Below are 25872 nucleotides of genomic sequence, written 5' to 3'. Positions count from 1 at the left end.
GAACCTGCTGGGCCCCGAGACAGGGCAGTGAGTGAGAAACTGGCCTGATTTATTCACGAGGCTCCCTGAGCTGTCCTGTAGGTGCTCACCGCCCCCATAAAGCACCATTTCCACAAAGCCGCTCTCGGCGCGGGTTAAGAGCTCCCAGAGTGGAAGGCCACTTATCTCTGAAGCAAACATCACCTCAATCCTATTTGCCAGGGAACGAGGAATAAATAAATGCACTTGGAGACATATATACATGATAAATAAAATACAAGTGGCACCAGGACACAGCTTACCTCCTGAGCTCCCTCCTTATTTTAATGAAAGCTTTTTTATCGCACCATTTACCAGCCCCGTGTCCAATCAATATGGAACCTTAATCATGTAACAAGACCCTATGGGGCTCTCGGATGACACTTGTAAATTTGGGGGAGGGAGGTTACTTCTTGGGAGACTAAGATTAAGTTCGGCTCTGAGAATTCTGCAAGAGGGATCTAGAAGGAAAATCTTGGTTTCTGCCAAAGTCTCGGCAACGCACAGAAAGGCTCCATTGTGATGAGCCCCGACACCCCCCCCAGCAGGTGTATGTCTTGGAACAGGGCACCTCCTTTTAATGAATAACCTTCTACATCTAAGGGTAGCGGACTCCGAACAGCAAAATGCTTGGTATTTGACTAGCTGCCAAATATCAAACAATGGCAGACAAGACGCACTCAGTACATCAGTACATGTCCATCTCTGTGATTCCTCATGACTAGGACGGGGCTGGTGCACAGTGGAAATGGTGACCTATTGCCTCAGAACGCCAACGATCTCACAAACTCGGCTCCACATTCTTAAGAAGCTCCCGGGTGCCGGTGACCGTTCCGTTCACGGGGAGAACCAGGTGGTGCCATCCCTGGCATAGGGATGCTTGGCTGTTGATGCAGGAGAAGAGAAGTACATCCTGAACCTGCCCCCTAGAGCACAGTGAGTTCCAAGCCGATGAGAGTTTAAGAAAGTAGACGTGCTTGGTTTTCCATTTTGACTAGAAAAACACACCCCCACAGACCATAAATACAGGTAAGAAGCTCGTGAACCACTGGGGTGGGGGGTATTTGCCACAAACGACCAAGCAGTCACATCTTCTGAAGGATGCTTCCCAGTCACCCTAGAAAGCTCACACGCGATGAAAGTAACAAGTAGGCAAGTCATAGCAAGGACTAGGAGGTGACAAGCTGGATGCTTCTGGTGCCAGTAACAAGAAATAAAAGCAGAAACAATTTAAAAACAATGAGATACAAGTTTTCAGCTCTAAAATGGCAGCTCACTTTAAAAATACGAACACCCCCAGGGCACTGCTGACACTTCTGGAGAATTCTTTGTGGGCAATGAGTGTCTTGCATACCAGCCTTCTACTCTCCAGAAGCCAGCAGCCCCCTCCCTCTGCTAGTGACAGGGAGAGATGTCTACACTCAGGGCCAAACATCCCCCCCACCCTGCCCCCAGGGGCCGAAGTTACCCACTTGGTTAGAGTATGAGAAAATCTGTGTCTTTTGCATTTCTGGCAGACAAGAGAGAAATATCTCTCCAAACACTTAGGACATACATTCCCATTTATGTAGCAATAAACTCAGTATTTATCCTAAGGAAAATATCTGTGCCCTAAAATTTTATCTGCTATAATATTCACAGCCTTGTTTATAATTGCAAACAATTACAGATCGTAATCTCCAACAGCAGGGACTAGGTGGTTGTTAAAGGAGGTCGTGTCATTTCTGGAATCACTAGAACGGTGAGAACCATGACAAAATGTGCATAGAATGTCCAGCCATAAAACAGGAGTGAGCGTGTGGGGGTCGGGAATGGGGTACAAATGGGCTTAGACAAATGCCCCTAGGACCATGAGCAAACCAGTTTGCCGGATGGCAGATGACGGTTGTATCGGTTACCTAGTGCAAGCCCCAGACCGGCCAGGTGAGAGCAACACCGACTGTTCGTGGTCTCCGTGGGTCAGGAATTCCGGAGCCGCTGAGCTGGGTGGTTCGGGCTCAGGATCTCTCAGGAGGACATTGGCCGGTGCTGCATCATCTGAAGGCTCGTCTAGGGCTAGAGGAGCCCCTCCAAAAATGGCTCACGTGCATCCTTGTTGGAAGGAGGCCTCAGTTCCCAGGATCCAATCCTTTCTACGGGGCTCCTTGAGGATTTGTTCAAAGCCGGTGTTGCGAGGCGGTGAGAGCCAGGGGGAGGTGTGATGCCTTGCAGAGGTCCAGCCAGTGCAATTACACACCATAACTTCTGCCTCCCTTCCAGTCATTTGAAGCCGTGCCCATGGGCCTCTGGCATTTGAGGGGAAGATGTGATGGGGAGGTCAGACAAGGACGGGGCAGACGGCCGCTAAGTCTTTAGGAGGGAGCTCCCCAGAAGCATGAAAGAGGATGCTCTCTTTCCAAAAACATGCAATCGTATATGCAAAAGCGGGTTGAAAAGAGCCTGATAGGCCCTTGGAGCTGTGTTTGGAGCATTTGAAACCAGCAATGCACAGAATAGAGGTGGGGGGTAGGTCTAATGGGAGACAAAGCTCCCATGAGGGGTTAGGCATTGTCCAGAAGGTCTCAGAAAGCCATGAATGCTTTTCCCCAAGAAAGAAACACAATCAGATCGTTTTTTTTTTTTAATTACTTTTTAATTTATTCTTCAGAGAGAGAGGGAGAGAGAGCGAGCACAGGCAGACAGAATGGCAGGCAGAGGCAGAGGGAGAAGCAGGCTCGCTGCTGAGCAAGGAGCCCGATGTGGGACTCGATCCCAGGACGCTGGGATCATGACCTGAGCCGAAGGCAGCTGCTTAACCAACTGAGCCACCCAGGCGTCCCTCAGATCGTATTTTAATAACATCACCTGGGACACCGGGAGGCCCAGGGAGGCAGCAGGGAACATAATCGAGAAAGTCCTGTGTTACCCCTCAGGGAGAAACCGCGTGGATCCAGCCTCAGCAGTGGCGTGCAGGGGAGAAGAAGAGAGAACAATTCACGTTCAACATGACGGCTCCGCAGAGTTCCGTGATGGATTCTAACCCTGGGGAGGGGGACTTCCAAGTCTGTGAGCAGCTGAGGAATGGTCACGGCCATTGATAGATAAGAGATGGGCTGCAGGAAAAGGATAGAGCATGTATATATCTTGTGACATGATAGAAAAATTAAATTTTAATTGTCCAAAGAAGACGCCCAACAGGCAGCTGGGAATTCAGTGTGGGTCTCAGGAGGGATTTCTTGGGGAGACCTGGCTGCTGGGTGAAGCAGTCGTGTTGCCAAGGTCCCAAGGAGAACACGCAGAATTGAAGGAATAGATTCCTGGAGGACACAGTAAGAGGCAGGGAGAGAAGCAGAAACCCACAGATTGATCCTGAGGACAAATCATAAAGGAGAAGAAACTAAAAACTATGGTCACAAAACAGTGGGGTCACAAGATCAGGTGGAACGAGGTGAACGGGGTCAGATATTAGCGAGAAAGTAAGACAGACAAGAAATTCAACACATCCATGAGATTTGCAATTATCGGGCCACTCGCAACGTGTTGGAAATGGTTTCTGCAGACTGATGGGAAAAGCAGACCTCACAGCCGGCTAAACAATGGAAAATCTATTTAGGATTGGCAGACAAAGACATTTTCAACAGAAACGTGGGATCCTAACGATTAAGGATGAATGATTATTTGTACCCTGTGACCAATTAATGAAGGAACTTTCTACTCATCAGATGATTTAACATTAGACACACGTAGAGATTAATGACAAAACGAAGAATCAAAGTTTAACACTTGTAGCGGGGACTGTAGCTTTCAGAGCCGATGGGATGCCATTGCTCCTCTAGGGGAAGTCGAATATTGAAGCAAAGTGATGCCTTCACAGATGGACGAGCATAATCGGGAAGAGCTTGCATTTATTGAATAATGCCAGAAACATCGCATATCTTGTTTCCCTTCACCCATTCTCGTAACTCCAGGCTGCACGGGCTCCTGAGAAAAACACAGCCGTGGACATTGATGCTCAGATGTACTGACTTTGAGCTTTTCTCTTCCTTGTCACTACCTCCCTGCCTGGGAATCATCTCTTGGGAAGGTTTGGAGACACCAATCAATGGAAACCCATTTCCAAATGCTTAAGCAAAATGGCGACTCCCTGGTTCCCATGAGCGGCTGAAAGTGTAGACACAGGTGTGGTGTCCAGACCAGCAGGAACCGGCTCTCAGACTTGCTCTGGGTTCTCTTGTTCGTTCTCTAAATGTTGGCTTCATTCTTTCAGTAACCATGTAGGGGACCTGGTTCCTGGAGGCTCTGGACCTCACATCTTCTCAGCTTTTCTGCAAGGAAAAAAAAGGACTTCTGTGTCTCATTTGCAGTTCACAAATTCTCAAGGAAGTTATCAGCTCCTGAGTTACACATTCACCCCACTGGACCCGTCACTGCTGCTGAGGGAAGACCTGCCGAGGTCTTCCCTTGACCATGAACCCAATCCTGTGTCTGGGGGTTTGCAGCAAGGCTCTGGGAAGACACACCCATGACCATCCCTGCCACCAGCTTCCCAACTCTCAACCATCAGAGGCTTGCTTAGAAAGCCTTCCTTGCCACTTCTGTCCCCACTCACCACACACACCAACCTGGGCAGATAGATGCTTGTATCTCAATCGTCCCATGCCAGCGGTCGAATCTATTGTAAGAGACAGAGATTTCTGCCCCCTGGGGGAATCAGGCACCCTGCCCTTTATCTGTTGTGCTTTGCAAGACTGGAGCTTTAAGCATGTGAGTCTGGTGGGGTGGAAGTCAGGAGGAGGAAACAGCACTTGGTCTATTATCCTGTTCGTCTGATGCTGGAATCCATAATCGTGAGCCTAAATCCCTTCAGTTGGGAGAAGTCAAGGTTATGGTTGATGGTCTGTGGTGGACGGTCTGTGGCTGAGCAGCAGAACTAGCAGGGGCTGGGTGAGTCTTGACTTTGCCACGGTTTCGATGTGCAGCCTTGACTCAGGGAGGCTTTGTGTCTTGATGTCTTCATCTGCAAAGTGAGGAGGAAGCTCTAGAACTTTTCAGTGTTGATCTTCTTGGACACTCTTGCCCGCTCCCAGGCACATGGCTTCTCATTCCTCCCTTCAGCAGAGCAGGTGCACGGGGCTTCTCTGTGTTTGAATGCTCACAGGTACTTCTCTTTTGATAATGTCACTGGTTTTCCTCGGTGAAACAGCCCTCCCCGTCCTCAGTACATGGGGTTTGGTTCGGTTCAACACCTCCGTGCAACTCAAATCTGATTCAGGGCCCGTGGCCTTATTTGAGATGATGCCAGTCAGGCTGGGAACTGTTCATAGGACAATCAGAAAAAAAGCAGTCAACGGAGATGTCCACACTGAGGAAAGCCAGGTTGGGAAGATGGAGAGATGTAGGGCCATTTAAACACCTGGATCCAGCCATTCCTGAAGGATCTACTTGGAATTTGTCAGTTACTTGGGTCCACGAATGACCCAGGAGCCAATGTGAGTCGGTTTCTTTAACTTGCAAGTTAACGGGTCAAAATGAATACAGGACAGGAACCATTTGTGGTTTCTGAATCCTGACAGCCCAGCCCAGGGCCTGGCAGAATGTGGGTGTCTGATGTAGGTGTTTACGGAGGTGAGTTCCAATCCACAAGGGGCTGCTTTGCTCCTGGCAGGTGTTCTGGTCACTACTGTTGCTTACCAAATTGTCCAAATTTAGTGGCTTCAAAGAAGAACCTTTTAAAAAATTTTAGGTCATAGCAGGATGGGGTTTTCTCTCCACACTAACTGGGAACTCCACTGGGGAGCCTGGAAGCAGGGGGTGACCAGCTGGCTGGGGACTGGCATTATCGGAAGGCTCCTGTACTCAACACATTGGAGGGACTCTGCTAAGGGCTTGAGACCAGGGCTATTCTCTGGAACGTGGACACATACATGCCTCTCCATGTAGCTCTGTGGTCCCTACCCAGGGGTAGTCAGACTTCTTCCTTATACCCCGAGGCTCTGTGAATAAGGGCTCTGGCACCAGGTGACCTACCTTCTTTGACCTACCTTGGTAGGCACAGGCATCACCTTTTCGTCAGTCCTTTGAGAGGCACAAGTTCCTTCAGATCCTTGGGAAAGGAACAGAGACACACCCCTGGATGGGGCAGTGTTGAGATGGCTTTGCGAAGAGCTTACGGCTGGGAGGCACGGTTGCGACCATCTTTGGGAACTAGAGGGTGCCACGGTTAGCTCGTGAAGGACATTGATTGGGTCAGTGGTAGGGAGAGGTTAGCATTGTTGGGTAAATTAAATTATCAGAATTAGCAATGGATTATTTATTACTTATTCGCACTCATTCCTGTAGTCTTCGTTTTCCTGCCCAGCCTGAAGGCAGAGAGTGGTGGACAAGAGCGCTCTGGAGGAAGGAAGGGCCAAGGGTGCACCCACACTGGTCTCAGAAGGCGACCGGGGGGCACCTGTGCTTTCTGCTTCCCCGGGCAGGTGATTGTCGGCACCGGCTGAGGCTGGACTCTGGAGGGGCCCAGTTCCCCAGCCCAGGTGAGCAGCTCGACTTCCTGCCACCATGCACAAGTTATATAAACACCCAGCAACACCGTTTTTAAACAGCAAGTCTGACACTCAACTTGAACTTGGAGGTGCAACAGCTCACGAACAGAATCTGAAAATCTGGCACGACTGGTTTCTACCCCAGTCAGCACTTTTCGCTAAGTGTGTGCACGGGCACGAAAATCAACAGAGAGCTTTTACCCCTGCAGACACCTCATCAAGGAAAATTTGCGATTATATAAGGTGTCTTGTGGGTTTTTTGTTGGTTTGTTGCGTTTTCTTCCCCCCAAGCCTTGGAATTTTTATGCAGAAGAGAAAAACATTCAGAACAACAGGGGAAAAAAAAAAAAAAAATCCAAACCCAAGTTATTTTAAACTCTGGGATGAGTAACGTTGATTTGTAGGAATTGTTTCTCTGACTTCTGGGTTATTGATGTCTGAGAGGTCTAATGGGAGCAAAATACCAACACGATTTTCACTTACGAGTCTGATCCCCATGGAGATCATTTAGTATCATGCTAACAAAATCTGTATCTGGCCTTGACCTGGCAGAAACACCATAAATTATGTGGATAGTCAAATAGCGAAACTGGACAAGGAAAAAAGACAACATTGTAAGAACGCATTTCTGCTCCTAGAAAAGAATAGTGGCTGATTGCTGTCTGCTAAGCAGAGAGCCATTGCCGGGATGCTAGGTACCAGTGGGTATCCTGAATCAATCCTAGGACAGCCCAACACGTCAGGTGAAAGCATCCTCTACAATTCTGAAGATAAGGAAATGGAGGCAGAGGGAGGTTAAGCAACTTGGCCGAGGTCACACAGCTTTCAGTCCAAATCCAAGTAGAGGCTTCCCCGTAACCCAGTCTACTGCACTACCACAGGCTGGACAGGGGAACTGGGAAATTAACAGTGTGGCAAGTTTCCTGCTAGCAAACCCCAGTCGGAGAAGAGAAACGTTCTGGAATGCCTGCATTATCCTGCATTATTCTGGGCAGTTAGAATACAGCAGGGAACAAAGCAGACAGAGCTATTGCTCTCAGGAATTCACGCACACTCCAGGTGGGGGAGAACGGCATTAAACCAACACGGTATTCCTTATCTCACACACAGTATTTTATGTTAGTGTTTAGTATACAGCACTTCAGTGTTGACAAGCAACGTGACACCCTACAGAAGATGAGGGTAGAAAGCTATTATGTCCAGGAGGGAGTCTGCCTTGGCATGATTTCTAGCAGAGACCAGAATGAGCCTTATACGTATCCAACGGAGGGGTGTTCCAGACAGAGGGAGCCGTCTGTGCAATGGCCCTGAGTCAGGAGCGATGCTGGTGCGTTGGAGGAGGCAGTGCCACTGGCTGAAACAGGAGAGGAGCAGGGACAGGCGCGCAGCTCACAACACCCTCGCCGAGCATCGCGGGAATGAGACTCTCACTGAGTGATGTGGGAGCCATGGGATGTGTTGACCCCATGGGACCAGAGCTCATTTAAGTTTCTCCAGTATTTCTTTAACCGGGCTGGAAGCAGGAGCCCGGCTAGTGGAGTGAGTTAGAGGACAGATGAAAGATGACCCTTTGGGAGTGAGGGACCACCTGGACCCGGACTAGTGTGAAACACTGGAGTTCATGTGGACACTCAGGTATTTCCTGGAACGTGAGAAATGACGGGATGAATGAACAGACCAGCAGCCTGGTCTGTTCTGCTGTTGCCTTTCCCAGAGCTCCAGACCATGTCGTGGGCCCCACGGCCAGCAACGTCTAAGCTTTGCAATATACATTGCAGACATCCAAAAACACATGGCTTTCCCCTCTTGCATCAGGTGCAAAGGTCCTGGGACAGGGCCATGGTTGGTCTAGCTCAGGTGCCACTCTGGACTAGTGCAGGGTACTCCCAGGGAGGGGTGCATCGTCTTGCAGGGTAAACACAGCAGGGCCAGATGTGGTAACAAGGGGCACAGCTGGAGGATTTGCCAGATACTACTAATCATCGGCCCCAGGTGGGTGCATGTGTGAAAAGCTCCAGTATTGCTAGTATGATAATTTTAGCCAAACTAATTTTTTGAAGGCCAATGTTGGGGGGAAATTTCTGAAATATTTGATAAATATGTGCGCTTTAAATGCAGATTCCTCACGACAGGTTTTCTGCAAATTTCCAAAGCGGTCTCAGTACAGAAATGCCAGAACAAAAGAAAAAGGCACGAAAAAGAAGGCCCAGAGACTGGAGTTTTAGCTCATCTGAAGCATGAAACGGAGTCATCGCTACACGTGGACACTCCTCTCGCACTCACACTTTCTACGTAATTTAATCGGCGTGCCAGGGTCTTTAAAAGGCCACAGCAGTTGAGTCTATGACTACCCCTTTCTGGCCCAAATGCAGCCCGAGGGACTGAACCAGGCACTGGGATGGCTGGCTGTCCCCTTGCCCCCTGCCCCACGAAGACCTTTTTCACCAGGCACTGCCATGCTCGGCGGTGCTGGTACAAGTCCGTGTTTCTTCCAGACTCACTGGTCTTTAAATGATACATGAGCAGGACCCCGGGGCTCTCTCTCATGCAGCCCCACGAGGACCCCCCAAAGGACCCAGGTTTGTGTCTTCCCTGGAGAGACCCTCTGCTTCCGCGGAGGACGACAGAGGACGAGAGAATGTGGAGGAGGCTGTCGGCAGCGCCCCGTTGGGAAACATTCACTTGGATCATCAGTATGGGTGCATGAGCTCGATTAAAAATACAGCTTGACTAATTCAAACCTGACAACTTGTGTCCATTGGTGACAGCGGGATGTGTCAATCATTGAGTCTCTTTATTCTCGGGAAAACAGGTGTCTTGAGCTGCCACATTCTCACCACTAGGGGTCACTGCAGGCCCACGGATGCTGCCTTGATGCCCCAGGACCACAGGCCCTGAACGTTCTCCCTCCCTGGGCAAGAGGGAACTTTTCAGAACGTCCCGTCTGCAGGGGCTGCTTTTCAGCCTTTTGGATCCACTGACATCATAATGCAAACACGGACCCAGGACCACCTGTTTCTACTCTTTTGAAGCAACAGTTTAAAATGACCTTTTTGGGGCACGTGGTTGGCTCAGTTGTTGAACGTCCGCCTCCCGCTCAGGTCCCCATCCGTGGTCCTGGGATGGAGTCCCACACAGGGCTCCCTGCTTGGTGGGGAGCCTGCTTCCCCCTCTGCCTCAGCCACACCCCCTGCTCGTGCTCCCTCTCTCTGTGTCAAATGAAAAAATTAAAAAATTAATAAATAAAACGATGTCTTCAACCACCACCCCACCCCCCAACCACATGTGTAGACTCGAAGCTCACTGACCGTCTCAGGTCACTCTGGGGGAGGCAGACCTCTCTCCTGTGATGAGTTAGAACTCGGTTTATAAAGAACTGCCCTACTGGCCTGTGGATCAAGTCACGCACCCAGCAAAGAGCTTTTGATAAACCCAAAAAACTGGCATTGAAGAATTGTTAGAAGTAATCTTTTCAGAAGACTTTTGGGATGATGTGGAGGTCGGGGTCCTCTTGGGCCAATACATCCAGGGGGAGCTGAGGGGGGACCCAGAGATCATCCCTCCCCCGTGGGTAGAGCCCCAGGCAGATGAATCTGCGTCGTTGGGGGACGCTTGCTTCCAGGAAGAAACTGGAATGTATGTGTGGTTTACGCACCGGCCGGGGAGGGCTCTTACTAGGAGGGAAAACAGTTCTCCCCAGCTGTAGTATTCCCAGCCCTATTATTTCCATTTGTTTATTCCCCAAAGCATCCTTAAAGCAATTCCAAATTAGGCCGTTGAGAATGTCCTCCGCTTTCAGCTTTGAAGCCGTGTTCACATGGTTTACAACAACTCTCTTTGATGCTGGCAAACTCGACAAATTGCCGGCAAAGCCTTTTCCTCAGTGGCTGCTCCGACCCAGGGTGGGGTCCGTCCCCCTGGGTGTGACCCCCAGAAACGCTCTTTCTGGGCAGGGGTTGGGGGGCATTTTCTCGGGGATAACACTGGGATGTGCGTGTGTGTGTCTGATTCAGGGACTTGCCATCTGCTCCCTGGTTCCCTGGAAGACACAGGGAATATACATTCCAGGTGTCCAGAAACACGTGGCTTTCCCCTCTTGTGTCAGGTGCAAAGGTCCTGGGGCAGGGCTGTGGTTGGTCTAGCTCAGGTGCCATTCTAGACTAGTGGCAGGGTACTCCCAGAGAGATGTGCACCGTCTTGCACCCCTCTGAGGGGTGCATCTGTGAGGTCAGAGCCCAGCCCTTGCCAGCCATGGGAAACACCTGTTTTAAGGCACTCCAGAAACCAAACCATCTGGGTGCCTAGTTAGAAAAGCAAACGGTCCTTCCGATGTGTCAGTCTTACCGGGTGGCATGTGGGGCCCAGGAAGCTCCAGCCTTCTCTCCTCTGTGGTTGGCCGTCTTGAGGACTGAGGCACAGTTTGGGGCTTTCTGCGGATTGAGACCTTCAGACCGACCCAGGGGTTGATGGCACAGCCTCAGAAAAGGAAGGGGAAGCTCCTGCAAGGTGCTGGGTCCCAATTATAGCAGAGACGGGGCCAGGAGGGCCTTGACTTTCTCCCATCACCCTTCTCCCCCCACCCCAGGCGTCAGCCACAGGCTTCTTGCTGGGCTTTGGGCTTTGACAGCCCTCACGGACTTCGCACTTGCTGTCCCCTCCACCTGCACATTTATGGCCCAGATCGGCCCCGTGGGTCCTTCTCTTCAGGCAGGTCCTGCTTCTAAGGCCAGCTTCCCCGAGACGCCTTGCCAGCCCTCTCTCAAGGTACACAGGATCCCGTCCCGGGTTCTTCAAGGGTCTTTCTAAAAGCATCACGTTTTTTGCTCAGTTGCTGTCCGGTTGTCCCCATGAGAATACAGGCTCCGTGGTGGTGGGTCCCCTGGCTAGATCTCCAGAGCCCAGCCAATGACAGGCATGTCATAGATACGCATTGTGTGCAGCTGGGGATCCGCAGAAACCCCTCACCACTGAGGACCCCGCCTGTGAGGACCTCACTTCCCCCTGCTAGGCCGGGGATCCGGCCTGGCTATGCGTCTTGCAGGGAGAAGGGGTGCGAGCGAGCGACAGCGAGCCGCCTCGTCCCAGTCTCCAGGGAAAGACACGTGTACAGAAAGCCCGGAAGAACTCTCTGCAGCTTCTTCCCAAGCCCCCTGGGTTCCTCACCTTCCACAGAGGCTGAGCAGGCTAGAGGAGGGAACGCAGGGTTCACCCGAGAGTGCTGCTTACCGCTTCAGAGAGGACCCCGTAGGGTCTGTTGAGCTTTAGTGCGGATCCATACATCAGTAAAGTCAGGCAAGTGGGGTCCCTTTAGGCCCACTGAGGGGTCACCTGGAGACGCCCTGGGTTACCTGGGAGGCTGAGAGCCTGGGTTCCTAACGTTTGCTTATGGAGCCCAAGGACATGAACAAGAAAGGACGGAGTAGTGGGAGGGGGGGAGAACGGTCGAGATGTGAGGGAGGGGACCCAGAAGAGTCCGCAGGTGCAGCGACCTAACACGGTCATCATCCGTGCCTCCTGCTGGGAGTCCTGTGTGGGTTGGCAGGGGTTCTGCCCCCACCCGGACCTGCTGGGCCGGCGGATGGGGACGCCCCTCCTTCCCGCAGCGGCATCTTCTCGAACCCGCGGTCTCCTCCAGCCTCCTGGTGGGGGACCTACAGACCACAGAGCAACAGGGGGGCTCTCCGTGGCCTCATCCTGGAAGGGACCCTCATCACCTCTGCTCATCTTCCATCGGTCACCTTCCAGGGGACTGAGAAGCGCACTCGTGCCTGTCTCCAGGACAGAAGGACAGGTCCCTGGGAACCGCAGTAGCGCCATCCTCAAGGACACTGCCTGGCAGCCACAGGAGACAATCCTGCTGGAGGGACGCCGTCCCCCAGCCGCCCCAGCGAGTGCAGAGGTGTTCCTGGCGGCTCCGCTGAACTCCGGATCGGAACGCTGTCACCACTCTTGAAAGAGACAAGCCGTTTCTGGCCTTTTATTTCCAAGAATTTGGGGAGATTGAGAGGGGAGAAAGAAAGTTTTTTTCAAAAAGCCTCCTGCAGGAGGGGTGATCTGGAGGCTCACACGCAGTGTTTCCCACACGTGAGCGAGTTCTCCCCATCTCTGCGAGCTCTGTCGTGGAGAGAAGACGGCCGGAGAGACCTTACCATTAGCGAGGCTACGCTCCCCTTCAAGTCAACCTATTCCTCAGAAACTCACGGAACTGAGTTTGAAAGGAAACATACCAGCAAGGTAACCGGAAAGTGGGACAGTAAAAATATGGATAATCAGAGCAAAAATACAGCAGCGTTAATACATTCTAGTTAGATGGCCTCCCTCTGAGCAGAGAGATGTTTCCTCTATTTTATTTTATTTTTTAAAACATCTTAATCTATTTATTTGAGACAGAGAGAGAGCATGAGGTGGGGAGTTTCAGAGGGAGAAGCAGACTCCCCGCTGAGCAGGGAGCCCGATGCGGGATTCGTTCCTGGGATCCCAGGATCATGACCTGAGCCAAAGGCAGTTACTTAACTGACTGAGCCACCCAGGCGTCCTAGTTCCTCTATTTTAAAAGCAAGGGTACTTGCAACTATTAACAGTTTGTGGCAGTTTGAGCCTTTCTCTCTGATGCTACTGGAGGAACTGGAGGAGGAGGTCTAGTCTTTCAGCACCTAAACACGCCTCCCCCACCACCGCTGGCATAATTCCCTTCCACACTGAAGTCCTGCAGGCTCCTTCCCACCATTACCAGCCCCGCCCCCCGACAAAGCCAGCACCTCCTGCCACCTGCTGTAGAGCGCACTTTTCTTGAAAGACAGCGACCCCGCAGTGCCTTACGTAACAGCGTAATCCACACAGCACATAGCACAACAATTAGTACTATTTAATTACTGACAAAATTAGGCTTACGCATTGATTTATGGCCCTGCAGATGAAACCCATATTCTTGCAGGAAAGCAACTATACAATTAATTGTAATCTTACAATTAATTGGAGAGAAACAAAGCGGGAGCTTCGGATGAGATGTTGTCCCAGAGGCACGGCGGCAGCCTGGGACCTGGCAGGCCTGGAAGCTTCTCCAGGGCCTGGAAGCCTCGGCTCACCCCACGATTAGTTGTGCTAATTACCCAAAGAAGATTAGATGTCTTCACTCAACCAGCACACTGGAGAAGCCATTCCTGTATTTTATTTTAGCCACTGATCAGGTTTCTGGAGTTGTAGCTTCCCCCAAAGCTTCCACAGCAAAGAATAGGAAAAAAACTTTGCCTAGCCGGCCACGCATAATAGGGAAATGGTTCACAACCCCGGGCAGGAGCTGGAAGCTGTCGGCCAGCTTTCATCCTAAGGACACAGATAAATCTTCTGCAATGACACCTCTCCCCAACCCCTCCCCCCAAAAGGAACATCTGATGACGGCAATTCTGGGTGAAAAAAAATCTTAATTTGATTTAGGAATATAAAGGGATTGTTTTCCATAAAGAACAGGGACCACGATTTCTCGTCTATAAATTTGGGAAATGCTACAAAACAATAGACTCTGTTTCACATTAAGACCGACCCTGGCGGCCTGGAGTTGGGGTTTAATACAGACTCTGGGCCAACCAGGGGGAGCCCCGGCGAAGGTGTGCAGGGGGTTAAACCCCAGTTTCCCCCAGTTTGGAGGTGAAGGACATAAGGAGGCAGGGGTCCTGGGACAAGCTGCGTGAGCTTCCCTAGGAGCCGGTTAATGAAGTTTTAATGGTACAAACCAGCCTCATTGGAGGGTTCTGGCGTGGGCTCGGCACTGGGCAGGGGGGAGGGCCGCTCACGAAGCTTCCAGAGGGATGTTAATATTTTCTCAAGTTCCGGAAGTGCTGACATACATCATCTCTTTCACTCTTGCTGCATTAGCTCTCTACAATTTTATAGGAGCCCCAAAGAGAAGAGGCCCACGTTTGAGAGACAAAAGAAAAACAGGGACATACATTAGAAGAGTAAGTGCAGAATCAAGAAGACTTGCAGGTCTCAAAGAGAGTGAAAGCTGGAGAGACAGTCCCTTGCAGAGCCACACTTGCTTGTCTGATCTTCCTGGAAACTTTGAAAGCTAAAAACTCTTCAAGCTCTGGTATATTTTTGCAACCAGGGGCATCTGGAGTAAAACATCTGTTGCTCTCTTAGTCAGATGATAAAGACCCATTTTTACCTCCTGGGTAAACTCACCTCCTTTGATTTCGCGGCTGTCGTCTAACAATATTTTGTAAACACTCAGGAAGCTTTCACTCCGATTTTGATCTGGTTAATTCAAAGGCTCGCAGGGAGCCCATGAGTCCTTGCATTTAAATTGCAGGACGCTGCTTAGTGATCTCGGTTCCGGGTTGTCTTAATTAGGGATTCAGGGAGGTAGAAACCAAGAACCTTGTCTGTTTTCTCTCAAGGCCACGTTGGCCCTCCACCGGGCCATCCCCAGATGCGGATGGGCCAGCGGAGGGCAAGATGGAATTCTTTAAGGATCCCTGACTTGGTGGCTATTCAGGGATCCGGGCTGGGGGCCGGGACGGCGTGTCGGAGGCCCTCCTGCTCAGAGCTGGTCCGGAAAAGCCCAGCGCAGGCTGAGGGACCCTCCGCGGCGACCTTTGTGTCCACTGGCCAGAGGTTTGGTGGGGAAGGGAAGGCAAATAGGTCTCGCCACCTGTTGGGGGGGTGGGCAGCTGGGTTGGGCAGCTGGAGCCCGGTTCCCAGCGGCCTCCCAGCGGCCCCTCCCAGCCTCGCCCGCGGGGCGGGGGTGACGGCGAGGGCGGGGCGGGCGGGCCGGGGGAGGTGGGCTTGACTTCGCCGATTGGGGCTCACGGCTGTCACTCCGAAAGGGTGGGGCTTTTCAAAAAAAGACAAATTCGGAAGGCAAAGCCCCCCCAGCCGCGCTGGGCACAGCGGCGCTCGGTCTCGGCCAAGCGGGGCCACCGCGCAGGTCCCCGAGCCAGCGGGCGCTCCTCCGCGCGCCGGGGCCGAGTCTCCCCTGCCGGCCGTGCGCTCTGCGCGCCGGGGCCGCGGGCGGGGGGCCGGAGCCGGGCGCGCGGGGGCGGCACCGCCAAACTTCGGGCGCGGGCGGCATGGGGACCGTGCGCCCGCGCGCCCCGCGCCGCCCCGCGCGCCCGGCCTGCCCGCCGGGGGCCCCAGCGCCGCCGCCGCCGCCGCCGCCGCCGCCCGCGCCCGGGACGCCGCAGCCCCGCCGCCCCGCCGCCCGCGCGCGCTAGCCGGCTCCCGCGCTCCCGAGGCGCCCCTCGCCCGCCAAGCAGGAGGGCCGACCCCGCGCGGACTCGAGCGAGGCGCCCGGCGGGGGCGAGGGGTGGGGTTTGCGGCGCGCGCCGGCCTCGGGGGAGCGAGTCCGGAGCCGCGCGCGGTCGTCGCCCGGCCGGCCATGGGCTGGCGGGCGGAGGGCGCAGGGCCCCGCGGCTGCTCGCGCCCCTAGGCGCGCTCGCCTCGTGCAGCCCGCTCGGCCCCGGCCTGGCGACCCGCTGGTCTGCGCCCCGACGGCGCCGGGAGCAGAGGAGCCGCGCTCGGGTCTCCGGGATGTGCCCGTCTGAGATGGGGACGCCGTGGCATCACTGGTCCCCCGTGCTCATCAGCCTGGCCGCCCTGTTCTCCAAAGGTGAGGGACGCCGCCGCCGCCTCTGGCCCGGGACTAACTTTGCCGGGAGTGAGGGTGTGGGAGTGTGCGTGGCTGGGGTGGTTGGGACGGAGGGCGTGGGTGCTGTGTGCGCGTGTGCACGCGCGCGGGCGGCCCCTTTGCAGCAGGTGCCTCCCCGGAAGACTTGGCGGGGAGGCCCTGGGAGAGGCTGCCAAGGGACTCGAGCAAAAATAGCCCTGAATCAGGGGAGGGGGCCGTGGAGAACCTGGGAAGGAGCGGTGGGCTCTGGGAGGGGTCGGGGGAGGGGGCTTGGAAACCCTGGAAGGGCCCTGGAATGTGCACTTGGCTTTCCGAGCCGGCGCCGACCTGGGAGGAGGTAATTGCAGAGCACTCCCCTGTATGGGAATGTTTAGTGCCTGGGAGGCTGCTGCCCACAGGGCCCGACGCTTAGCTCGGAGAGTGACCCGAGTTCCCCTGAGACAGCGCAGCCTCTCCCCTGCCGCCGTCCCCCAGCTGCTGCTCGCGCCCGCTCCCGCATGGGTTCCACGCGGACCTCAAACCCGAACTTGTCCCCTGAGTTAGGCCGGCAGGGCCCTGACCTGGAACAGCGAGCAGAGGCATTCCCCATGTCCCTCCCCCTACCCACTCCGCCCCCGGCACCCCCAGCCTGTCCCTGGCACAGCCCGGCTGGAAGGTCAGGACGCTAATTCCATGAAGAGAAATTATGGGAAGAGAAAGATGGTAGAAAGTACCAGCAATTCTTTCTCCTTATTGATCGGGACTCTATTTGTGCGCGGTTCCCTGCCAGCTCCTCCTTCCTACGGGGAAATCTGTGAGGAGGAAATTGGGGGTTCTTACCAGCCTCCAGTGTGTGCCCCCAAATCCCTGTGAACAGACTTCTCTGATGACATTTTGGAGCTGAGATCTCTCTCAGAAACTTCAAAGCCACTGATGGTGCACAGGGTCTTTTAATCACAGGAATGTTCTTCTGTGAGCTTGTCCGGGATCACGGAGGCTACGGTGCAGGGGATCTGATGCTATGGAAGACCTTTCCCTGGCCGGGGCTCGGTGTCGCTGTGGGTTGAGGGAGAGGGAGCTTGCTTCCAGAGTCTTCTGGAGCCTGTGCTAGTGGGTTCCTGGCTCCTAATTAGCAGGAGCAGTCCTGAGGACCAGAGCCTCTGGGATTTATGGTGTGCACAAGGAACTAAAGAAAAGGGTGATGGATTCAGCGGATCCAACCCAGGCAGACATGAGGTTTAAAAAACCCCTAATCCTTGCACAGCAGCCCAGCATACTTGCATATCGGCTGGAAAGCATGCTTTTTATTGGTTGTCACTTGATTTTCTAATAGGAACAGGCTTCTCTGTTTTCGTGCTGCAGTAACAAGGTTTTATTAAGAAAGCCACAGAATAGCTTGGTAACTGTGACCTCACTGCTGTGTCTCCTCCGGTAGGCACATAGTTCTGTTACTGATTTCTTTATTAGGCTGAGCAGTGTGGAAGAAAACTGTTATTACTCGTGATGCTTGAACTTTTTCGAGTGGAAACCCTGAAAATGTCTTTAAAAGAGGGGCCTCTGTGATGTGGACGTCCCAGCGTGTACGTGATGCTCCCAGCCCGGCATGTGACAGATTGTGCGTGTTAAATGTGGAGAGACCTTAACTCAGCCCCACTGCTGGGAAGTGAATCGGTTGTGTGTGGATTTTCGGACAGAGGGAGCTCGGGGCCGAGCCGGGGTCTGTCCCGCAATCCTTCACGCCGCACCTGAAAGCAGGAAACAGTTTGACCCTTCTAATGCCGTGGTGCCGTGATTTCTACATGCAGGGACGGTTGCTTCTGTTTCCTCTGCGCTCGCATCCCCTTTCCCTCGAAGATTCTCTGACACCCCCCCCCCCCCGGAAAGTTTTAAACTGGCTTGACATCAAGTACGGACTATATTTAAAAGGATTTTCATTGGAAGCCAAATGCACACACACGCGTGCACAGGCACACACACACGCCACGGTAATCCAGAGTGCCCAGTTGGTCTGGGGCTGATGGAAAAATCAAGATGATTTCCAAATATTAAACGTCTGCTTCAGCGTCTTACTGTTTTTACTGTGTTGCTTTTGTTCCTTCCAAATAGGAAACCCTGAATGAACAGAAATGCACATTTTAATTCCAGGCTGATTTCCTTGAATCGCACATATGTTTACATTTCATGAGCAGGAAGTGATGGGTCACAGAGCAAACCCACTCTTATATAGATCTTTTGGAAAACAAATAAAAAGAAATCTTCATTGCTTGTACTTCTGTCCGCAGGGACCTAGAGACGGTATTATGAAATCAGAAAGTTCCTAGCAACACAGTCCTATGGTCCCAGCCTTTTCTGGAGAATGGCCTTAACGTCGAATTGCCAGAGAGCTTGTGTCTTCTGTGTAGGGTCTAGTCTTGTTGGGAACCTTAATTTTTTTGATGTAAAAAAAAATTTTTTTAAAGATTTTATTGAGAGAGAGGAGAGAGAGAGAGTGAAGGCGCCAGGCTAAGGGGGAGGGGCAGAGGGAGAAGCAGATTCCCCCCGCTCAGTGGGGAGCCCAACACAGGGGCTCAATCCCAGGACCCCAGACTGACCTGAGCTGAAGGCAGATGCTTCGCCGACTGAGCCCCCTGGGTACCCCTCTTTTTGGGAACTTGGTGTCGAGCAGAACTGGGCCAGGCTGCAGATGGGATTTTAGGCCCCGCTGTTCATTTGGAGGGAAGGGCAGGAGGATGGGAAGCGGGGGCTGGCGAGACGGACGGGTAAGAACGCTGCACGTGGGCAGAGCGCAGGCAGTCTTCATGCACCAGGTCAAGAAGGTTGCCACCCTGAGGCTGCTTGTCATGACCTTGGCCTGTATCCTGCAGAGTTAGCTCTGCAAATGCCGGTGAGGAGTGGGTCCTCAGAGCCCCGGGGGTCCCGGGAGAGGAGCTGTTGCACCGAGAAGGACCCAGTCTCACAGCTGTGCTGGAAAGTGCTCTGCCAGCATCCGGCCAAGGATGGCGAGGTTCTGAGCTGTGGCTCTTTTAGCGTATCTTCCTGCCGAGTGTGTCTCTGTGTGTCTAGCTTCCATTAAGGTCAGAAGAGAAGGTGGCAGGGCTCCAGCTCTCTGGAGGGTATATGTCCAGGGAAAGTCTGGTACAGCTCTGGACTGGAAGGAGCTTGGGTTTTCGGGGGTACCTTGTCCAGGCTTTCCGGGAGGGGGGCGGTGGGTATCTAGGAGGGAGCTCGTTGGTGTGTGTGTGAGAGACAGAGAGAGACAGAGAGAGACAGGGAGACTTTATTGCTTACATTTCAACAGTGTCACCATGAAAGAGCTAGGGAACAAGGGTGTCATTAACTTTCATTTTCTCTGAATAAAGCTAAATAACACATACAATTTCATAAAAGATTCTTCTATGCATTGAAAGATAGAATTCCAAGGATGAGGATCTGTTTAATTTAGTTCCATTCTGAAAACTGAGGGGAAAAAAATGAAAAAACTCCCCAAATACCCAGTTGCAGAAGCTTATACTGCCTTTATTTCTGTCTCCTCTATCCATTTAGCTACTCATTCCCTTACTCAGCCAGTCGTCCATCCGTCCATCCATCCTTTTGTCCGTCAGTCTGTCCGTCCACCCGTCCACCCAGCCCCTCTCTGTCCGTCCATCCATCCATCCTTCCATCCGTCCTTCTGTCCATCTGTCCATCATCCATCCTTTCTTCCATCCATCCATCCACAAATTACCATATACATGGTGGCTTAAAGCAACAGAAATTTATTTTCTCATGGTTCTGGAGGCCAGAAGTCCAAAATCAGTCTCCCTGGGCTGAAGTCAAGGTGTCAGCAGAAGGTTCCGGGGAGGATCGTGTCTCACCTCTTCCAGCTTCGGGTGGCCGGCTGCCTGCAGACCTCGCATCCTGGAGGCATCCCTACCGTCGTGCAGGCTGGCGGCTTCTGGGCTCTCATCATTATCTGCTCCCCCACCACCTCCCTTTATTTTTTAAAAAATTTTTAAAGAGGATTTTATTTATTTATTTGACAGAGACACAGCAAGAGAGGGAACTTGAGCAGGGGGAGTGGGAGAGGGAGAAGCAGGCTTCCCGCTGAGCAGGGAGCCCGATGCGGGGCTCGATCCCACGACTCTGGGATCATGACCTGAGCCGAAGGCAGCCGCTTAATGACTGAGCCACCCAGGCGCCCTCACCGCCTCCCTTTTAGAAGGACCCTTTCAAACTGAGGACCACACCGTCTTCCTTCTTACTCCGTCACATCTGCAAAGATCCCTTTCCTTTATCCCCTCCCAAATAAGGTGACACTCGGAGGTTCAAGGGATTTAGACATCGTTTTCTTTTGTGTGTCCGTTTTCCAACCTGGTAGGGGGGCGACATCCTAAAATGATATTGAAACTCTATGTCTCCTGTTCTAAGTTCCTCCAGGGGCCACACTGTATTTTTCTATCTGGCTTCCATTTCTCTCCAGCACGGAGTATGCTCCTTTGGACATAGCAAGAGCTCAATTTCCAAGCATGCTTAAGACCATGGAATACCGCTAAGACAACCTTGGCCCAGTGGTAAAACGAGTTGATGCTGTTTTCCTCCTGGTGGTTCAACGTGCTCTAAGATATACCTTGGTCAGTCACAACAGCTAATCTCTTGAGTAATTATTGGATTATTCAGACACTGTGCTGAGTGATTTATGAAGATGATTTTTGGGGGGAATTTTCAGATGAACCTAACTGGGTAGAGTTTGTTAAAAAGCCCATCTTACAGATGCAGAAAGTGAGGCTCAGAGAGTATCTAACTTGTCCGAGATCTCCTACCCAGAAAGCGGCAGCATCTGAGTTCTGACGAGAGCTCGCCGTTAGCCCATCTCTGTTCTGCCTGTGCTTCTATGTCATCGCTCAGAACAAATCCGTTCCTGCGTGGGGCTGCGCTTCCTGATCGGTGAAGGCGGAGAGCCTTCCATCTGGGTTTTGGCTAAGAGCTTCATGTATGGTTGGCGCTTCACACAGCACAAGGGTTGGGGGACCGACCGCTCACCCTGCACAGTACAAAGTCCACTTGTAACTTCGACTCCCCCAGACGTCACTGCTGGTAGCCCAACGTGGACCCATTACGTACACAGTCAATGAGCACATATCACCAATGTCGTGTGTATTACTTGCCGTGTTCTCACGACAGTCAGCTGGTGAATGGAAAATAGTATTGACGAAACTATGAGAAAATACATTTTTCAGTACAAGACTGTATTTATCAAAAAAAAAAAAAAATGCAGCTATAAATCCAAACCCGTGTTGGGCAGACGGGTAAAGGAACATCCTGTCTTCCGTTTCCTCCGCCTTAATTTTTCCAGCCGCGATTGGGAACAGTCCCTAAAAGGGGATACGCATTTGCAGCAACAGGCAGTTACAGAGTTTTTAGCTCTTAGTGACATCGCGTTCTTTTATGAATGTGAGAAACAGTAAGTTTTCAGGTTGACGGAGCATGGCTGTGCTGGTCACCGAGTGAAGAAGGTGGCAGTCAGCCTTCCTTGGCGTCCTTGTGTTTGTAGATGTTCCTCGTGGGGGGACCATCCCGGCAGGCGGACGACGCTGGGGTACACTCTGCTCGGACGCGGCGGCAGCGAGAGATGTTGATTCGATCTCGTGGATTATCCCACCTGCCCCATGCCCAGGTCCTTCCTCAACCTAGACAGTATTTTTCATGGGGGGCGAGGGAAGGAGAGTGTAGAGTGAGCGTAGACGCTGCTGTGCTTGCAAGATGTTCCGAGTCACTTTGCTCCAGGTTGGAGGAGACAATGAGAGATTTTCCCAGATGGACTGGAGGGTCCCCCAGGGGGGACACCTGCCCTGACTCTCCTGGGGAGATGCAGATGGAAACGTCTGGGCATGGGGGACAGGCAGGGCGCTCCCGAGAGCTGCTGGGAGCCACGGAATGTTTCCGTGATCGGCCGAGTGGTGCAGACGTGGCTGGTGAGGGGTGGGAGTCAGTGGCACAGGTGACCCCAGGGGGCCCTGAGGTCAAGACCGTGGAGGTGTAGCCGTGGTCCTCATGGATGGACCGCAGGAGGCCAGATGCCATGTAGACACATGACAGAGTCTCTAGGGGAAATGAGCCCTTCCAGAACTTAGACATGGTCCTGGCATCATGGGAAGGGGGCAGTGTTGACAGAGCCTCTGTCCGGCTGCCGGTGGAAATGCGGGCTCCAAAGAGGAATGAAGCCCCGTGAAGCAGAGAGGCAGAAAAGTGTGTTCTGGCCCCCGAGGCTGGGGCTGCGGTTGGCACTCTCTCAGCCGCCGCTGCCCGCCCAGGAACATGATGAGGAACATGTGTGGGCCACCTGGGTTTGGTGATCTGCTGCTCGATGGTGGCGGTGGCAGGGGGGTATGGTCAGCCTGGAGCACAGTCTGCGGGGTCTGCCCAGGGCTCCAAGCCAGTCCTTCCCAGGTGAGCGTGTGTACCCCAGGCTGGCTGGGAAAGCGGGCGCCATGCTCGTTCTCGCCAGAGAGGGGCAGGTGCCCGGCACTGCTGTCCGAACGCGTCCCGAGGTGGGAGCCATCTAACATGCGGGGAAAGTGGGATGCCTGCTGCACGCTCACCGCAGGGCCCCCCGCAGACCCCGGCCAGGGAGGTGCCGCAGACAGGAGCTCGGAAGCAGCTTGTGGGAGAAGGCTCGGGGTTCCTGGGACGACCAGCTTGATGGGGGGTGGCAGAGTGGAGAGCGGTTTTAAGGATTTTTGTCCATCCTTTTCCTAACTGCCTTTTCTAAGAGCTGCTTCTTAAATCTCAGTACCCGTTGGGGGGAGGGGGTGGGAGCGGTGTTTATCCTGAGAAGCGGTTTGGACTTGATCTTGTGAACACCGTGAATTTTCTCAGTGAGTTTCTAAGTGTCTCTCTCTGCTTTAACGCCTAGGACTCTCTGAGCCAGATTTGCTCTCATAAGTGTAGAACTTAGGAGATGCCTCTTACTCATCAGTCTTATCCTTGGCCTTACCTTCTTTGCCTGCCGTGGTCTTTTCTTCCTGTCTGCCTCCATGCCTGCTTCTTCTGTCCCGCAGCACTGCTGTTTTGTAACCTCCTTCAGATTAATTTTGCAGGGAAGAAGAGGTAAAAATAAACAATCTCTCTACCCAAGGACGAGGTGTCTCCCATTTTGCTGTGTCTCATTCTTCTTGTTTCCTGTGGATTGTTTAAATCCTCGCGTTCATACTGTAGAAGGTCCACGTGATTTGGGTTCTGGACTTTCTGAGCTTATATGTTTATCCAAATATTTCCTCATGTTTTAAAAACCTACTATGAATGTATTTTTAATGTCGGTGTCATAGCTTAAAGGTTTTAGCTCTTGTGGAGCATTCCGTAGTTAAGGTTTCCGCTATTATAAGGAAGTAATTACCTCTGTGCGTAATATTTGCTTTGAGTTACGTTCTTAGACAGACTCATGGTTATTTAATTACCAGGCCAAAGAGTAGGGTAGACGTTTTGCTGCCACACTTTTTCCTGGAAGGGCTGTACCTTTTTGCACACGTCCACGCAACGTGTGGGAGCACTGGTTCCCTGGAACGCTGATGTCCTTGGTGACAGCAGGTGTCAGCATCCGTGGTACTTCACGGCCTTTGCCGAGTGTTTCTGTGTCCCTGGAGACTCTGTGACCAGACCCGAAGCTCGGTCTGTTGTCCCCCAAAGTGTGATCAGCACCGTGAGTGGCTTTGCCTCTTGGAGGCTGAGGGTTTGGAATGGGTGAGGTGATGAAGTCTGTGGCCAGAGGAGAAGATCTGGAATTGGTCCTGGGAGGCAAGGGAGGACCTCAGTGGGCAGGTGACGTGGACATGGAGACACCGGGGGGTCAGGCCAGGAGGGACAAAGACGACCTAAGAACGGGGTGGGCAGGAAGCTGTTTAGTTGGTGGGGAAGAGGAGGTCCTCTCTGGGATGCACTGTTCTGGAATCACCACCACAGAGGGGAATCAGAGCACAGCTGGCTGTTCTAGTTTGGAACTCGTGGTTCTGTGACTGATGGGCTCAGGGAGACCCTTGCTGCCTGCCCACAGCATAAATGTTCCAGTTCAGCCTTTGATCTGCCTAGTTCTTATTTATAACCAGCAAAGTGCGTCACCGGCCCTGGACATGGAGGGCCATTGTTTATCTAACGGCGAGATAGATTCCAGAGGCACAGAAACAAGCATGAGATGGACTCTGCCCTCATGGGGTTGCAGTTTGGTGTGGGAAACGGTCCTAATCCTGTTCTGGTCCAGTGCCCACCTTCGGGGCCCCGGGGTCCCAGGGGCTGTGTGCTGCTGCGCCCCAGGGCTACCCCGAGAAGCGAACTCCTGCACCTGAGCCGGCCCTGGAACCCGGCGCCGAGAGAGGCCTGCCCATCTGCTTACGAGGACTCCAGCCTCTTCAGCTCAGGAAGGCACCTCCAAAGGGGTCTGGAATCGGTGATACACGTTCCTGTCTTTGGTATCCAGACAGATTCTCATCTTGTTAGAATCCGGGCGTGACACCGTGGACCTTGCAGGAGTCCTGCTGGAACGTCTCACCTTTGTTCTTTGTCTCTTTCCAGAAGGACCCTTCCCGGGCGTCTCGGGCATTCCCAGCCACAGTGTTGGTAAAGTGCTCACGAATGGCCAATTTGCTTTTGTTTTTTCTGGGCGACCCCCCTGCCTTCTATGGTTTTGAAAGTATTCCTGGGGTTTCTCAGAGCAGGAGGCCTCGGAAGGAGGAACGGTTCCATTTTATTGCCCCAAACACCTCTAGATCACTCTAGATCTCTCTGGAACACCTCTAGATTGCTGTGCTTGGACAGCACATAACAGATGCTGTAAAGGACGAAATCAAAGCAAGTCTTTGGCTGGGAGACCCTCCCTGCCCCCCTGCCGCCCCGAATGTAAAGCACAGGGTAAGACCATCTCCAGGAAGCTATGCATTGTCTGGGGGCGTTCCACCCAAGTTCTGTTTATTTAAAGAAACACTTTGTAGCAATAAATAATAAGGCATGCTTTGGTTGCAGACTCAAAAAAGAAAATCAGAGGTGGCCCACAGGGTACCTTAGTGAGGCTAGAACAGCTCCAGTACAGGCATAAGCAAGGGGCTATCTCTCAGGAGCTTCTCGTGAGAAAGGTTTGTTTCTCATCCACTGAGACCCTAGCTGATGCGCATCCACCTTGCTGAGCCGTTGGGAGAACATGGCCCCCAAGGTCATTGCAGGAAGGGGGAGAGAGGGCCAGGGTATCATGTGGGACACATTTATTTATTGATTCATTAATTTTTTAAAGATTTTATTGATTTATTTGTCAGAGAAAGGAGAGAGAGCACAAGTGAGGGGGCGGCAGGCAGAGGGAGAAGCAGACTCCCTGCTGAGCAGGGAGCCCCATGAGGGATTCGATTCCAGGACCCTGGGATCAGGACTCGAGCTGAAGGCAGACACTTAACTGACTGAGCAACCCCGGCATCCCTGGGATGCATTTAAAGTACAGATTTGGAACCGGCTTCACGGCTTATGCCAACATCCCATTGACCAGTCCTTATAAACACGAAAGTGCAGAGCATCACATATGTGTTTGGTAAACACTCATGGTCTCTGCCAGAAGGGAGAAGGAAACATACTGGCTCATGTAACCGAAATTCTGCGGTCATGCTGGTATCAGGTAAGGCTTGATCCAGGTGCTTAGGGGATGCCAGAAAGACCTAGAGTCTCTCTGCTCCTCTTTAACTGTATTGCTTGTATTCTTAGAGACAGTGCTCCTTACGT

The 25872-nt window shown here is 52.7% G+C and overlaps 1 protein-coding gene across 1 annotated transcript in view; it reads left to right on the top strand.

Moving 5' to 3' along the window:
* Positions 1 to 15951: 15951 nt before the first annotated feature.
* The window catches only part of TMEM132D (transmembrane protein 132D), a 571909-nt gene continuing 561988 nt past the window's right edge, over positions 15952 to 25872 (top strand). The window contains exon 1 of the mRNA XM_082699872.1: positions 15952 to 16146. Coding sequence (XP_082555998.1) covers positions 16068 to 16146 — 79 coding nt within the window. The 5' untranslated portion in view covers positions 15952 to 16067. The remainder of the gene's footprint in view (positions 16147 to 25872) is intronic.

This window comes from Mustela nivalis (genome assembly GCF_964662115.1).
Source record: "Mustela nivalis genome assembly, chromosome: 14".
NCBI lineage: Eukaryota > Metazoa > Chordata > Mammalia > Carnivora > Mustelidae > Mustela > Mustela nivalis.
The sequence above is the reverse complement of the archived record's forward strand: the minus strand, read 5'-3'. Positions and strand labels throughout refer to the sequence as shown.